The sequence below is a fragment of the Haliaeetus leucocephalus genome, unplaced genomic scaffold, assembly GCF_000737465.1.
Source record: "Haliaeetus leucocephalus isolate CR32 unplaced genomic scaffold, Haliaeetus_leucocephalus-4.0 Scaffold1007, whole genome shotgun sequence".
Lineage (NCBI taxonomy): Eukaryota > Metazoa > Chordata > Aves > Accipitriformes > Accipitridae > Haliaeetus > Haliaeetus leucocephalus.
The window spans coordinates 2,092,983-2,107,690 of record NW_010973443.1 but is presented as its reverse complement, the minus strand read 5'-3'; the positions used below and the strand labels follow the sequence as shown (position 1 = coordinate 2,107,690).

At 39.3% G+C, this 14,708-nt stretch overlaps 1 protein-coding gene across 1 annotated transcript in view; it reads left to right on the top strand.

Annotated features, from left to right (window-relative positions):
• Positions 1-14,708, top strand: part of ARHGAP28 (Rho GTPase activating protein 28) — a 71,895-nt gene that overhangs the window by 50,486 nt on the left and 6,701 nt on the right. Inside the window, exons 4-10 of the mRNA XM_010584836.1 lie at positions 1,524-1,611; positions 3,555-3,712; positions 7,009-7,174; positions 7,289-7,380; positions 8,669-8,746; positions 11,863-12,025; positions 13,513-13,595. Coding sequence (XP_010583138.1) covers positions 1,524-1,611; positions 3,555-3,712; positions 7,009-7,174; positions 7,289-7,380; positions 8,669-8,746; positions 11,863-12,025; positions 13,513-13,595 — 828 coding nt within the window. The remainder of the gene's footprint in view (positions 1-1,523; positions 1,612-3,554; positions 3,713-7,008; positions 7,175-7,288; positions 7,381-8,668; positions 8,747-11,862; positions 12,026-13,512; positions 13,596-14,708) is intronic.

The following is a 14,708-nucleotide window of genomic DNA, read 5'->3' as shown; positions in this document are numbered from 1 at the left end:
TTATGTTTGATTTTCCCAAATTGCTGAGGCAAGTTTAACTATCCCCTCCACTTCCATTCTCCCACCTGAAATTTATAACGCTTTTTTATGTCCTAACACCTTTTGTGTAAATGTTATGGGATTTTATCATAAAAGCATCCTACAGTTCTCCTTTTAGAAAAAAATCAATGGTCCTTACAGTCTTCTGGCAAAGGAAGTCCATGTGACTCAAATCCTGTTTGCTACCAAGTTTGCGGGCCATTGAGTGGACTCTCTCAGGAGAGATTTTTATTCATGTTACATTTGACTTTGTTACCCAAATTTCTCAGAGCATAAGACTGAATAAAACAACTGCAAGATTATTTCAGGCTTCCAGTTGGAAGAGCTGCCTCTCTTTTAAATATCTGACATTTTTTAGCAGTCTGAGTGCTGCTCCTGTGCATTGGCTACAAATGGGGAAGAAAAAAATTTCTGCCCTGAGGCATTGCTGCCTGTTGATAAATAACTGATTTAGTAACTTAAAGAGCTGCTGTTGTAGGATCGTCGGGGCCCTCAGCTGCAGGTTCAGCTGGAAAGCTGGGGCTGCTCCATCAGGCTCAAGGGGGGTGACACAACAGGTTTGAGAAAGGGGGGGCTCCAAGGGCTCTCAGCAGGGTGAAAAGGACAGCAGAAAAAATGCCAGACTTGTTTGGGACATTGTAGTTATTTTTGCTGAGTACCCTTCAGAGCATTTTTTAAATTCCTGACTCTTTTCTTACCCAACAACATGCAGATGAGCTGCTACTGCCCTGTGTACACACAAACACTCAGATTTGTCTTTATGAGTCCCAAAACTGCTGAGAACAGGGGCAAAACTCCACTGCCAAGAAGAGGCGACAGTGCTTGAAAGTCACCCCCTGGGTTTCCAAGGCCCTTCTCTGCTGTACACACACTTCCCCCATTTTTAGACAGTTCAGAATGATTTCTGGAGCGGAAAGAATTGAATCTGAATATAGAAAAGGTCTTTTTTTTCCCTAAAACTGTTTTTGCAGTTCAGATAAAGTGTTAGTGTATAACCTATGGGAGGACATCTGTCCATTAATAATTTGCTGGTGCCCAAATCCTGAAAGGCAATGAACAGCCTGATTTCTGACAGGGGCTTGGGAGCTGTGGATATTCAACATGTGTCAGAGAGTCCTCAGAAAGATTTGTGGCCAAAATGATTAAAAGCAGGGTGGATTACAATTTGACGAAGACCTTTCGCTTAGTACAATTATGTATAGCAATTTACTTAGCTAATTTCAGTCATCATAGAGGACAGGACTCATTAGCTACAGTGAGCTGCAATATTACTGACCTCGACATGATCCAAATCTGTGCAGCCCGGGGGAGATTAATTCTCAGTCTTGGCTATGAAAAATGTACTTTGGCGAATCACAACAGGTTGTTTAAACTTGGCAAAAGAGTGTAAGCAGAGAATGATACGCTGTTGCTTGAACTGTAGCAGTTTCTGTCCATAGACGTTTACCTTCACTGCAGTCTGATCATTTTTCCTTGCCTATCAGCCCACATTTGAGACAGTTCCAGTGTCACCAGTTCCTTCTAATGGTATCCAGCTTCCTGGGCAGAAGCCAGTTTGGAAATCAGTTAGCTGTGAGTATGCCAACATGTAACCAGTGTTCACTTCCTCCTAGGAAAATGATAGACAGATCCTTTTGTGGTTCAGAGGTTAGTCCCCTCTTTCATGTTGGGGCCATGCTGCATATATTTCCTTAAAATCATTGTCAGCTTATTGTCATGCAGGAACCAAAGTTTCCCATTCAAGACCGGTGTTGTACAGACACAGACTGCTGCCCTTGAGGCATCAGTATCTAAAAAGTACTGATCGTTGCAAGGCTGGGAATGTAAAAATAACTTCTAAACAATACGGTGCAGAATTTGTCCAAAATATGTCAGCAGTGTATTTTCTTGTTGCAAATCATGACAAGAAAGATGCATATTTCCTTCACATTTCTTCTCCAGTACTGCAGAAACTGTAGTATTAGAAATTTATCATTTTTCTGGTTCTGCCCTAGTATTCTGATCTACTAATGGTGTTGTTTTGGCCATCCCTTAAACACTTTTCCCTGACAGTGACTGGCAGCACCAATGAAAATGATAGCTCTGCTCTACTCAGTGTCTGGATACCTGTCAGCAGCCTTCCATGGGAATGTCCATCTTTTATTTTGAAAGCTCTTCCCACCACCATTGTTCAGGGCTTAAGTAAAGGGATATTAATACCCAAGTTTCTAAATTAGTCCCTTAGATGTTTACCTCTGGATATAGTGCCACAGACATTTTCCTTGGTTGCAAAAGCTGCTCTGCTGATACCTCTGCTCTGTAAGCAGTTGTACTAGAACAGATGGGGAACCAAATGGCCAGGGGTACCATGGACAGTCTGCGGTCCCAAGTCCAAGAGTGGAAAGAGAGATGGAAAACATCCTAAATAGCTTGGCCATTGTGTAACATCTAAGGCCACAGTTTAGAAGCCAGAAGCCACTTAATAACACACACAGCTTTTTCATACCAGACTTGCAAAACAAAGGGTATTGCAAAAAATGTTTAAGTCCCTGTATCTGTAAATGCAATGATTCAAAAATCATGGGGCATGCACATGTTTATAAAACATGTAATGCTTTTTAATTCACTTTCTGATTTCCATGGCTTTTGAATGCACTTGGGTCATGTTAGTAAGCTCTTCTCTGCAGTCCTGGGGGCTGAAATTTTACTTCACTTCCAATGAAAATTACGATTCTGTTCCAATTGCGTGAGTCTAGGAGCTGGACCTTAAGGGAAACCTACAAATTGTCCTGAGATGTGAGAGATCAGTTATGAAAGTCTGCAACACTGGAACTCATGTATGTTATCACACTTTGGACTCCATGACAATAGGATATTTCTGTACTTGATTGTACTGATTTCAAAAATTTTCCTCTGGCATCCAATAATTTCAGGAGGTGACTAAATTTTAGAGTAGAGCAATAAGTCATTTCACAATATCTACCAGAAATTACAGTAGATATAGTGTTTTTCAAACTGGAAGATTGTACACAGTGTCCTGTTTTGGTGCTACACACCTAAACCAGCAACTGTGAGAAATACATGTATGTGAGCATATAAAATATATATACAATGTCTTATGATTGTAAATAAGTCAACAGCAACCTGAGAAACTGTGTCAACAGCATTTTTCTGTCAGGAACTTTTCTTTTTAATTGGTCATTAGACAAGTGCCACCACTGTTTGCTGGCCTGGGTAGACAAAGATGAAGTACAAAAACGATAATTCCTGATAAACAGGAAGTTCCAGCTTGACTATCTTTCTCACGAAAAGCAACAAGTTAAATAATCTAAAATGAAAGTAGGGATTTTATTTCTAAGGGGTTATTTCCTCCAGACAAAACAGGAACATGCTGTGGTTTACACTGAAATTCCTCTTTGAAGCACTTCCTTTATTACTTTCTTGAGATTTTTGTCATCTTGGTTCAATTTTTTAATGTCTCTGTAGTAAGTGCAAGCATACATTCAGCATTCATATATAATTTCCCTTATTTTCAGCTAACAGCTGTCTAGACTGTGGACTAGATAAAGGCAGCCCATCCGTAACAGAAGAGCTCTCCTATGAGGTCTCTTTCTCAGAAGCCATTACAGTCCTTCCCAAAAGCCAAGAATGGCCGAAAAACCAGAGGTTCAAAAAGGAAGACTCTGCCTTGCCTGTAAGTTTGTTCTCGACATATTTCATCAATTGTTTAACACAGTGATTTCCTTTATATCCCCAGCACGTTGGAGTCTGTTAGGGTACATTAGCTGTCCTTTGCTATGTGTGCTTTATAGACACCACCCGTTGTGCCTGCCTACCACTTGTAACTGATTCCCAGAGAGGCACCAAAGCTAATCTGGGTATCCAAGCCTGGTTTTTACGTGTACCCATCACAGATGAATATGTGTAACTCAGTCCACAACTATTGCATCATCCACACATTTTTCACGTAGAAAGACCAGTTACTGGCACTAAAACTAGCAATCATTTTCATTATTGCTCTGCTTTCCTACTTTATTCCCCAAAGGATTATCTGCCTTTGTTAACACATGGGTTTAAAATTTCTTCGCAGATGAAGGGAGGAAAGCAAGCCTTAGTCCTGCAGCAGTACTGATTATCTCCAGTCAGTATTCAGTGCAATTATGCTATAGGAGATACTACATGAATGGTTAAAGGAAAGTTTGTCATATCATATCATCCAGCAAGACACACACTGAGCAGTTGTGTCATTATCTGGGATTATTTCTTGAAGTCAAGGAAGTCAGTTTTCTATTTCCATCAGCCCTCACAACTTCCATTACTGAAAACTGGAGCATTAGGTTTGTTCTTCAGATATCACCTTTTTAATGAAATGTATGAAATAGTTGTAAAGTATTTGGAAGCATTTCCTGAATGTTATGATGTCCTGAGGTCCTGAACTAATCCAAAATTGTTACTATCCACACAGACATTGAATTCTCTGAGAATTATCCATTTGTCCATCTCAGGCACCACCAAGGAAGAAGAACCTGAGATGCAGAAGTAAGCTTCCGTGTTGAAAGGAGGGATAAGACACCAAGTAGATTACAACTGGTGTGAAATCCCTGTGCTTTAGTGTGTCTGGGTTTTTTTTGTGGTGGGCATAACTTGGTGTCCTGTGGAGAGTAAGGATATCTCTGCATTCATCATGATTTTGGCAAACCAAAGGTTCATTCTTTCTCCTCGTAATAGCAAACCTAGGACCCCTTCACTACAACACACATACACATTGCAACAGCTGCAACAGTTGATAGAGCAGGGAAACTGGTGACAAACAGGGAAGAGAAGATGCCATATTGAATATAGTGGACATGTGGGTGCATAACTGATTAGTATTAGAAAAGGCCAGTATTGTGCTGGAGATGAACTATTCTGCCTGCAGGACATCATTTTGTGTGCTTGGAAGAGTATACAAGAAATATGCCAGGTCATCACATTCAGAGAGTTTCTGAATAAAGTCAACAATCGTAGCTATTGATGTTGGCATTTCTCTTACTTCATATGCTGCCACTCACAGTATTTTTTTTCCCATAATGGCTCAGACTGTAATGGGCCCCAGCAAAAAAGTCACCTCTTGCTCTGTTACACAAAGCAACCAGCCACCTACACTCTGAAGGACTGTCCCTCCTTTCTCAAGGTGGGCCGACAGGGCCAGACTGAAGTCTACACAACATCGTACTTGCTCCAGGGCAGGTCTGACACATTAATATAACCAACTTCATGAATGGCATATACTGAGCAGTGCAGAGAGATTTTATATCATAAAATAGTGTGTCCCCTGCAGCTCCCAGGAGAGCCAGCTCAGCATCACTGTCTGCATAGGGTTACATGCAATTACCCCAGTATAGGACCATGATCAATATGACTTAGTTGAAGATATTACAGAACTAATAGTCAGTAAGCATTTCAGACCCATCTTAATACACTGTATAGTTCCACATAGAAACATGTCACACAATATCAGACACAATCCTTAGCCAAAATGCTAGTAACCTAATTTCATGATAGCACAGCTTCCTTCGGTGCTGCATATTATGACTCCACTGTTTGTAAGAAAAATCGCTGGAAAATTGTGACACAAGACAGAAAAAAGAGGCCCAGCCCCAAACCTTGTGTTAACACTGCATCACACCATAGTGACCCTAGGAGTGAACCAGCCACCATGGAAACTCATTGTAGCTACGCTTTGTAACCAGTTTTGGAGTGTTTGTCATTTTTCCTTGGCAAACATACTTTTTCTCTTTCCCTTCAGAAAATATATGTATACTGTGTGATTTCTTCTTATTTTCAAGATCATTTATTTTGCTTTGACTGCTTTTGGACTTTTTGCATCACTGGAACCAAAATGCATAAATATTCTTTAGTATTTTATGTATCTTCAGAAGACTAACCTCTGTGCAGCTTTTGTTACATTATTAAGTCTCAGTGTTAAGAGTAACAGTGGAATTGCTGCATTCTGGGGAGGGAAGATTCTGGCTTAAAATGTCCCAGACAGCATGTAAATTAGTTATTCCATTCCCTGCACTCTGTCTCCCCCAGTTATGATTAACCCCTAAATCACATGTGCAGTGTGATTTAGAAAGTCCTAACCTACATGATCTAGATGTCCTTTGTCCTCTCTTACTCTTTTGAAATCTGGTGTAAGTATAATTCTTTTTTTGTTTGCTTTTTTCTTAACCTGTTTGACTGGCTTCATCTAAAGATGGGTTAAACCTATTGCATCCAAATTTTTTTAAAAAAGGGAGGACTGGGCTGAAATCTCCAGAAGCAAAACATTATTAAAGGCTGGGTTTCCACTCAGTTCCCTGAAGGGAGGAGATGATTTGTAATGCTATTTATTTATACCTCTGACTAACAATTACTGGTTTAAATTACAATTAAATTAAAAGAACATACAATACCAAAGATCCATGGTTCTTTGAAAAGTATGGTTTTTACTGTAACCTTGTTATTATGTCTAACAATTATGTAAAAAACTGATGGGTATTTGTTCTTTTTGACATTTGTACAAATGCTTCTGTCATGATGCAACATTCTTGGCTCTGGTCCATGACACTGCAGTTTCCAAAATATGTAGACATCTTCACATGCCCCCAAATTATTAAGTATCATTTATTAGCTGCTGGGACACAGACACACACACACACACACACACGTAGCTCATTTGTCCCAGCTGTAGTACAGGCACTAAGGTTAATACCTCTGCTCCAGCACCGCTTACCAGTCAAACTGCAAGGGAACATGACGAGCAAGAAGCTTAATTTTATGTTTCAGATAGATACAAGTTATGTCAACATACCAGGCCAATATATAGGGTTGTAGTTCAGCTCTTTGGTGTTATCCATCCACCCAAATATGACTTTCTATCAATCACATGCGGGCATCTCTTTCAAAACAAAAATTCACTTCCTGTAATTTTTGTGCAAATAAAGATGTGACCCATCTCTACTGTAGAAATTCATTGTTCGGAAAAGCCGGTTTGGACTGACAGAGGTTGGAGACCTCTCTGCTGAAGACATGAAGAAAATCCGCTACCTCTCCCTAATTGAGCTAACGGCCTTCTACGATGCACTGGGGGTGGAGCTGAAGAGGAACCGCGCAGAGAGGGTGCGGGGACGAGGTACCGTGCTGTGTCATCCCCATGGTGGCCACCTGGGCACCACTCAGTGTTGCGAAGAAGGTGCGTACAGCGCTGTGTTTCCTCTTTTTCACATTTGTTGTTATTATTTTTAAGAAAATGGTCTGTTTGGAGTGCCTCTCACCATACTGCTGGAGAATGATCAAAGGAAGGTTCCTGGAATAAAAGTTCCCCTCATCTTCCAAAAAGTGAGTATAACTAAGCCTGCTCAGCTACTAAGATTTGCTTTTCCATCATTTGCATTGACACTCAAAAGAGTCATCAACTAAAAAAAGATGCAGACTTTACAGACTTGAAGGTGTCAACAGGTCTTCTGTCTGTATGTTGTGGTTTGAAAACCTTGTGACAAGGAGACAAAATTTGCTGCTTTTCTGTGTTTTATCTGTGGTGGGGACCTCTTTTGATTTTTGTAATGATATGATACCATGCAGGAAACTTCGGGAAACAAATGTCTGGTTTTCTGTTTCCATTTCTCATTAAATTAGAGAGCCATGCAAAATTGCATGTGTGCAGCAGTGGCAAAGATGAGTTGTCTCAGGAGTTTTAATGTCACATAAATTCAAACTGTAGGTATTACTTAGCTATTATTTCCAGAATGGAAGTGGTATCTTCTCACTGAGGTTTGTATGACAAGACGTCATTTATATAAGTAATTTGACAGTACAATGACATCCAGCAGATATCTTGGTGACATGTACACAGACACAAGCACACGTGCAATTACACAGGTTTACATGGACTCTAAACTACAACAAATTTCCCTGTAAATTCCCTGACAAAAGGAGAAGTGGTGTGGAGTGTCAGGGGAAAGACTGACATGACTTGAATATCTACATGACTTTGCAATCATCTCCACAGATACCATGGGAAATTAGAAGGATCCAACAGCTAGAAGGAGGAAGCAGAGCTGGTGGTGAAAATCCAGATCTGTATGAATAAATGTTAAATCAAAACATATTTATTTTTTATAAAGAATTAGAGTGGAAAGCCTATTCCTCTATTCACAGAAATTTCAAAATAAAATATCCTGGGATCATTTTCTAATCTGAGTTCTCAGTTCCCAGAAAGGTATGTTATCTATAGACCTTTCCATTGTGCTCCCTGGGGAAAGACTTAAACATTTCTCAGAGGTTAATTTTCCCTCAAAACACCATTGTGTTTTACCCAGTGTATCTGCCCTTTTATTAATATGTTTATGTGTTAATTGTTCTATCGCAGTGCCAAGTCTCAAATCGAGGACAGAGGGGCCTATTGCATTATCAGTTTTCTGTACTCTGCATACTCCGTATTTCAGGGTCAGGAATATGGAGAACAAATTAGGAAGGTTTATTTACATGAGCTGGCTTGTTTTCATTAGCAAATTACACAGAAATGTATCTTTTTCAAATTAGTTTCAAGGATACCTAGATTTAAAAAGTTAATAGCATTTTTAAGTGCTTCTGAGTATTTTCCTGGGTTTTGCTGGTTTTTTTTCAGTTGCTGCTCAAGCTTGAGGAAACAGGTTTAGAAACTGAAGGAATTCTACGAGTGCCTGGATCTGCCTCCAGAGTCAAGGTACACGTTCGTGACAGTTTTCTGTCTCCTGGACCACAGACTCTGTAAAATAATACAGCATACACAAATTCACACTGCACATAAATACTGATGTGTGTAGTTCAGCATTTCTATTCCTACCAGTGAAAGGTCAGATTGGTTCCTGGGAACCAGTAAATCACAGAACATGTGGTCTATTGCTTTGCATTAGTTAATGTTCTATATAAAGCACAGACTTGAAGTTGAATGCAGTTTTCTCCACTAAACATTGAGGGAATCTTTCAGTTTATCTCTGTTGTCCAAAATTGCTGTGATCTTATCTCTGGTTTAATTTATTTCAGAAATCCAGAGTTGCTAAACTGAGGGAACTTCAGATAAAGATCTTATTCTATGTCATTTTAACATTTGTGTCATTTTATTTCTCGTTTGTCTTCTGTGATCTTACAATTTCATGTTCCAAGTGAGAGAAATTTGGCCTGTGTTCACTGTTTGGCAGGCTCAAGTACTACATTTTCACAGGCTATTTGCAGGCTATGGACACAGGATAGTTGGTACTCAATAACCTGACATCGTGGTGCAGTAATGCTTTAAGTTGTTTCTCCAGACTAACTTGATTCCAGCACCTGGAAGCCTGTGGCAGAGGCAAATTAGGAAAACAAGTTTTTTCTGGGCTTAGTAGTGTCTACCTCTTTCCCAGATTTTTCTTTTTTCTAGGGGTTTTTTTGGTCTGGTTTAAGCAACTTCTTATAGTGCATTCTACCCCCACTTAATCATCCTCAAGAAAGCTACTCTTGCTTTCTGAAGCAGGAAGTCTCAACACTGTGGCAGCCACACAAGTGTTGGGGATTGCTAAACATTGATGGGCTGGGGATCATCAAAAATGACTGTACAAGAAAAAGCAGCATGACATGAAACACACCAAAGACAGGCAGTAGTATCCCAGCTCCCTTTGACCCTGTGGACTGATAAAAGCACTCAGCACCTTACAAAGTGCCACATTTTGCAGAAGGGAGCTCCTAATTTGGCTTGTACTTTTCAGCTTCCTCATTTTTTCATACAAATACTTAAAGTATTATTTTACACAATCTCCATTTTTTCCAACCTCTCTGGGGAGATTACACAGCAAGGCTGTGCTCTAACTAGATTACTTTCATATTCTTTGCATATACTGTACTGTGCCTTGTTCACTTCTTATTCACAACCTATATCCAGGGAGCTACTATGAGATATGACTTTATACATAACTCTCCCATACTGGGTGATGCCCATATGAAAGTTTTAAATTATTTGAGTTTTGACTTCATTTAAGTGAGTCCAACAAGCCAACCAGCAAGAAAGAGATTTTTTTCAAAGCAGATCCAGATTTCATCCTTCAAAGCCTTCATATGTTATTATGACATTAGGATTTGAAGGCATTCCAAATTTATTTCAGTCTTGTTTGGAGAAAGAAAAGGCATATGGAAGTGATTAAAGTTACTCTTCTATAAAACAAAGAATAGAAGAAATAAATACAAGTTTTCCTCTGTAATCTGGTTTGTAACAAAAGCTCCAGTGAACCAAAAATGTATGATAGTCTACTGTAGGATCAGTCACATTTAAAAAAAAATTGCAAAAATGTTTTTTTAAAAGTACTTAGGTGCATACATATATGTATATGGGGGGGGGAGTGCATAAAATACACATATATGCTTGCCTGTGTGGATATATATATTAAATGTTTATGTTTCAAAAATCTTGCTTTCTATTTCTCTAAGGCTTTTTCCAATCAGCAGAAAAATGTGTAGTAGTTTTTCTGTCCTCTTGTGCTTTTGACGAGGTGAGGATTTCTGTTCTGCATTTCCCAGTCAGTTACCAGGAGAGAATTTAATCCAGGTGTTTGTATGGATTATGTGCAAAGGATATGAATACAGAGGAAGCTGAGATAGCCCAGATTACAACCAGTAAAATACACTAGTAAAAATGAGATTGTAACATTATATACCCAATCCTGAATGACTTTCTATTTCCTTTTGTGCCAACCATTCCAATTCATTATGTGTGACCATATTTGATATGTAATTTCCTTCCATTCATGTGAGACATGGTAAACAGAATTCATTTTTAAAAGCTTTTCTGTCTGAATGGACTAAACTTTTTTGCGTATATTAAAGTACTTTTGACAAAAATGTGATCTGAAACCTGAAAGTTAGCTACAGATAGATTTTCTCACAGATGGTCTCACAAAAAACAGCAACAAACTTCCTATGGATAAGGCAGTGTTTGGCCAGTAATAATTGTGAAAGCTGCATTATTTATGAATATCCTTTATTGCAATAGTGTCCTTCAAGCTTATTAATCCAACAAATTTTTGAGGCGCTTGCATTTTCCAAACAGTGATCTGGGTTTGAAGCCAAATTCTGTTCCTACTAGGAACCTTACTGAATATTTCCAATTCACATATGTGTGTGAAACATTGATTAGTTACCCTACAGAACTAAATAGACCTCTGTCAGCAAGATGCTGACACTGGAGAACAAGATGATTAAATGGGCACCCGAAATGGTATAAACAATTCTGTCTTAGATCTCTCTTGTGTTTTTGAGGCAGGGCAGGGGGGTTGCATGCATGAAGTAGAGGTTTTCTGACAGTAATGGTTTCATACTTTTATTTTTCTATGAAGTGTTCGAATCTAATTCTAGCTATCCTAAAAGAAAACATCCTTCTAAAGACAGGAAGACCTGAAGTTAAAGCCATTTGCTCAAGGCCCATGGGCTCGGATGCCAACAGACTAGCAAGTTCACTGGCAGTGAGGAAGAGATGTCACTCCTTTGTGACTTAAGGATCAAAAGCTCTTGAGAGTGTTTTAAACAAAGAGAACAGCTCTTGTCTTGCTTTAAAATGGTTCAAATGTGTCACTGGCAGAAATCTAGCTATAGCAAACCAAATTTAGCCTGGGTTGCAAAATATCCCCAGGAACCTGATTTGTTAACCTGTTCTGAACTTCACGCAGCTGTATCTAAACCACTACTGGTTTACAGCTACTTTAATTCAACTGCGGTGTAAACCTGCCTGTTGTTTGTAATGGGAGTTCTGAAGTGATCTCAAACTGCCGGGTCAGAAGCAATGATTAAAGGTCAGATGTTCCTTGTATCTTTCAGAATCTCCATCAAGAACTTGAAGCAAAATTTTATGAAGACACTTTTGACTGGGACCAAGTACGAAATAATGATGCAGCAGGACTGCTGAAAATGTTTGTAAGAGAACTCCCAAGCCCACTCTTCACAGTAGAATACCTGCCTGCTTTCATCACGCTAGTGGAAAGTATGTGGAAATGCAGTTAGTATCAACTGATCTAGATGAAATGGAATAGTAGACATTACATTTTTTTCTTTCTGAAGTAGAGAGAAAAAAAGGCCCAGTGCATTGCCTAAACATTTAAATTTTCTGCAACCTTTCCTTTTCAAATGGAAAAAAAGTCTCTGCATTTAGCTAATAGCATAGACTTGTTGTGTGAATGACACAACTGTTTAATGTAAGATTTGAAACCTGTGAGCAAATGATGGCTGAGCAATGACTTTCATATATAGACTCTGATTCACACAGACTATAGATTTCACAAATGAAAATTTCTGCAAGGTAAACTCAAGTGACTGCCTTTTAGCTGATACTCTATTGGATCTATTTTCTCTTAAGGTTTATGCTGAGATCAGAATATGCATACAAAGTTATGCATGATCACAGAAAGCTTCAGGCAGTCGGGTTTTGTTTTCAGTGTACATACACCCTCTCATTCTCAGTACATTTTGTTCATTTCTCTTCCAGGAAGAATGCAGTAGTACTTTGCCATACCTATTGACTTCATCATTGTGAATTCACTTGAGCTAGGACAGAGTGAAACTATCAGGATGGTGAATTTATTAGGCAAATTGGTACAGAAAACTTAGGACCTTTACATAAGGTTGCAGCCAAGTTTTCAGTGTCTCCATGAGGTAGTTTAAAGGGCACGAGGAGGTGACCCCTTCTTGTAACCTTCACATACCTGAGTGTGCTCCTTGTGAGTCCCAGACTGCATGCAGTTACAATCGCTTAGCATTTGGAGAAGACCGAGCAGGAGGTGTCTGCACAGAATAAAGTAACCTTATTCCCTACAACAGATACACTGTCCACAACTCACACAACTTTTTTTCTCCAAATCTCTCCCATCCACCCTGAGTGGAAGCAAATGACAGAGTTATTCTTCCCATCTTCTCCACCCCAGCTCTTCTAGTGAGCATTGCACAGTGTTAGTATGTATATACCAGTTGCTGAAAACATGATGGTATTTTGTAACTGACAAGGGGCTCTACATTTATCTAGAGTGCTAGATTTGGGACAAATACTTTTAAAGTTATAAGCAATCAATCTCCACTCCAATGGCACAAGCATTCAGCAAATTACTCAATAATATTAGTTTGAAAATTTTCTGAAAACAAATAATCCATTTCAGTTTGAAAGGAGGAAAATACCTGATCCATATTCACAATACATTCTGACCATGACATTGAAGAGAAACTAGCTAGCACTGAAAAATATTGGCTTCTTGCTATATAGACAATTTTATAGAGCCTTGTCTCCCCCTGTGACAAAGACCCAACATGATGAGGAAAAACCCACTCTTAAATTGATTTTATATTTGGAATCAACACCTAAACATGCTAGTCTCAACCAGGCAGTGGTTGCTGTGTTTCTAGAACTGCTGACCAACAAGGTTTTTAGAACAAGCCAATTACAACTGGGATTTCAAAAATATTAATTATTCATATTCTTAGAAATCTCCAAGATCAAGTTACAGCTACAAGCTTTGCATCTGTTGATCATGCTGCTGCCTGAAGCCAACAGAGACACAGCCAAGGTAAGTTCTCCATGTGCTATCACCTGCCATCTGTAGTGCTTTTGACTTTTAAATGAGACCTGGTTTGGGTTTTTTTTTCCTAACAGTCAGTTATCAGATACTGCACTGTGAAAGTATTCATCTGTGGTTTTTATCATTTCCATGAAAAGCTGTTCCAATTCCCTGGCTGTCATTTATTTTACAAGCAATTAAGAAATAGTTGCTGGAGGTATCCAACTGCTGGTGTTCGTAAATGGCTCCCAGGCATCATTTATTCTGGAGCATCTATTTCAAAGAGGCATGTTCCTCACATAGTTTGGAAAAAAAAGGTCCAGTTTCTGGGTTTTCTGTATAACTGGAACTCTCCAGGATGAAGTTAAACAAGAAGCTGCCCCCCAGGAGCTTGCCTAGTGTACACCCAGTGCTAAAGGGCTTCCAGGGCACTGGACCAGCCTGGAGGGGGTAGTCCAATGTAAAAACCCCTGAAACATATCTGTAGCACAGATATCAGGACCTCAGCTTCAGCTGATTTGCCTTACAAACCCATGCCCACACTCCTGTATTACTTCCTGATACAGACACGGTGGCTACAAGCATTATGGGTGCTTAGGAGCTCCCAGATCTGGCTGCAGCTATGTCCTGACCCTAAGAGACACTGGTTCCGTCTTTGGACTTGTTTCCACATAAAGGAAACCTGGGTGAACAAGCTGCATGGGAGCACCCAGACATTTCGTCAGGTTCCCTGCTCATCAGGACCCTGCAGCTCCCCCACCTCTGAAAGTGTCCCACTGGTCAGTTTAGATACAGCTTTATGAGTCCAGGTGCCTTCTTTATGTATTTATTTATACTATAACAAGAGACAATAACAACAACCCTCTTTAAAGCATTTGCAGGCCTACTAGTTCTCTGTGAAGAATGGCAGTTATTTCTTCTATCATAGTCCATATTGATATAGAGCTGTATACGTAAAACACATATTAGATCAGTAGTCTTAAATATTACTAGGCTTTTATACAAAAATAGAAGTGATGACAAAACTGAATGCATCTCTATTTGCTATCTATAATGAGATTGTAGAAATTTCTCCAACAGTTTCTGTTTTGTAATTCCTGGGTTTGTAAAAATGTTTTAATT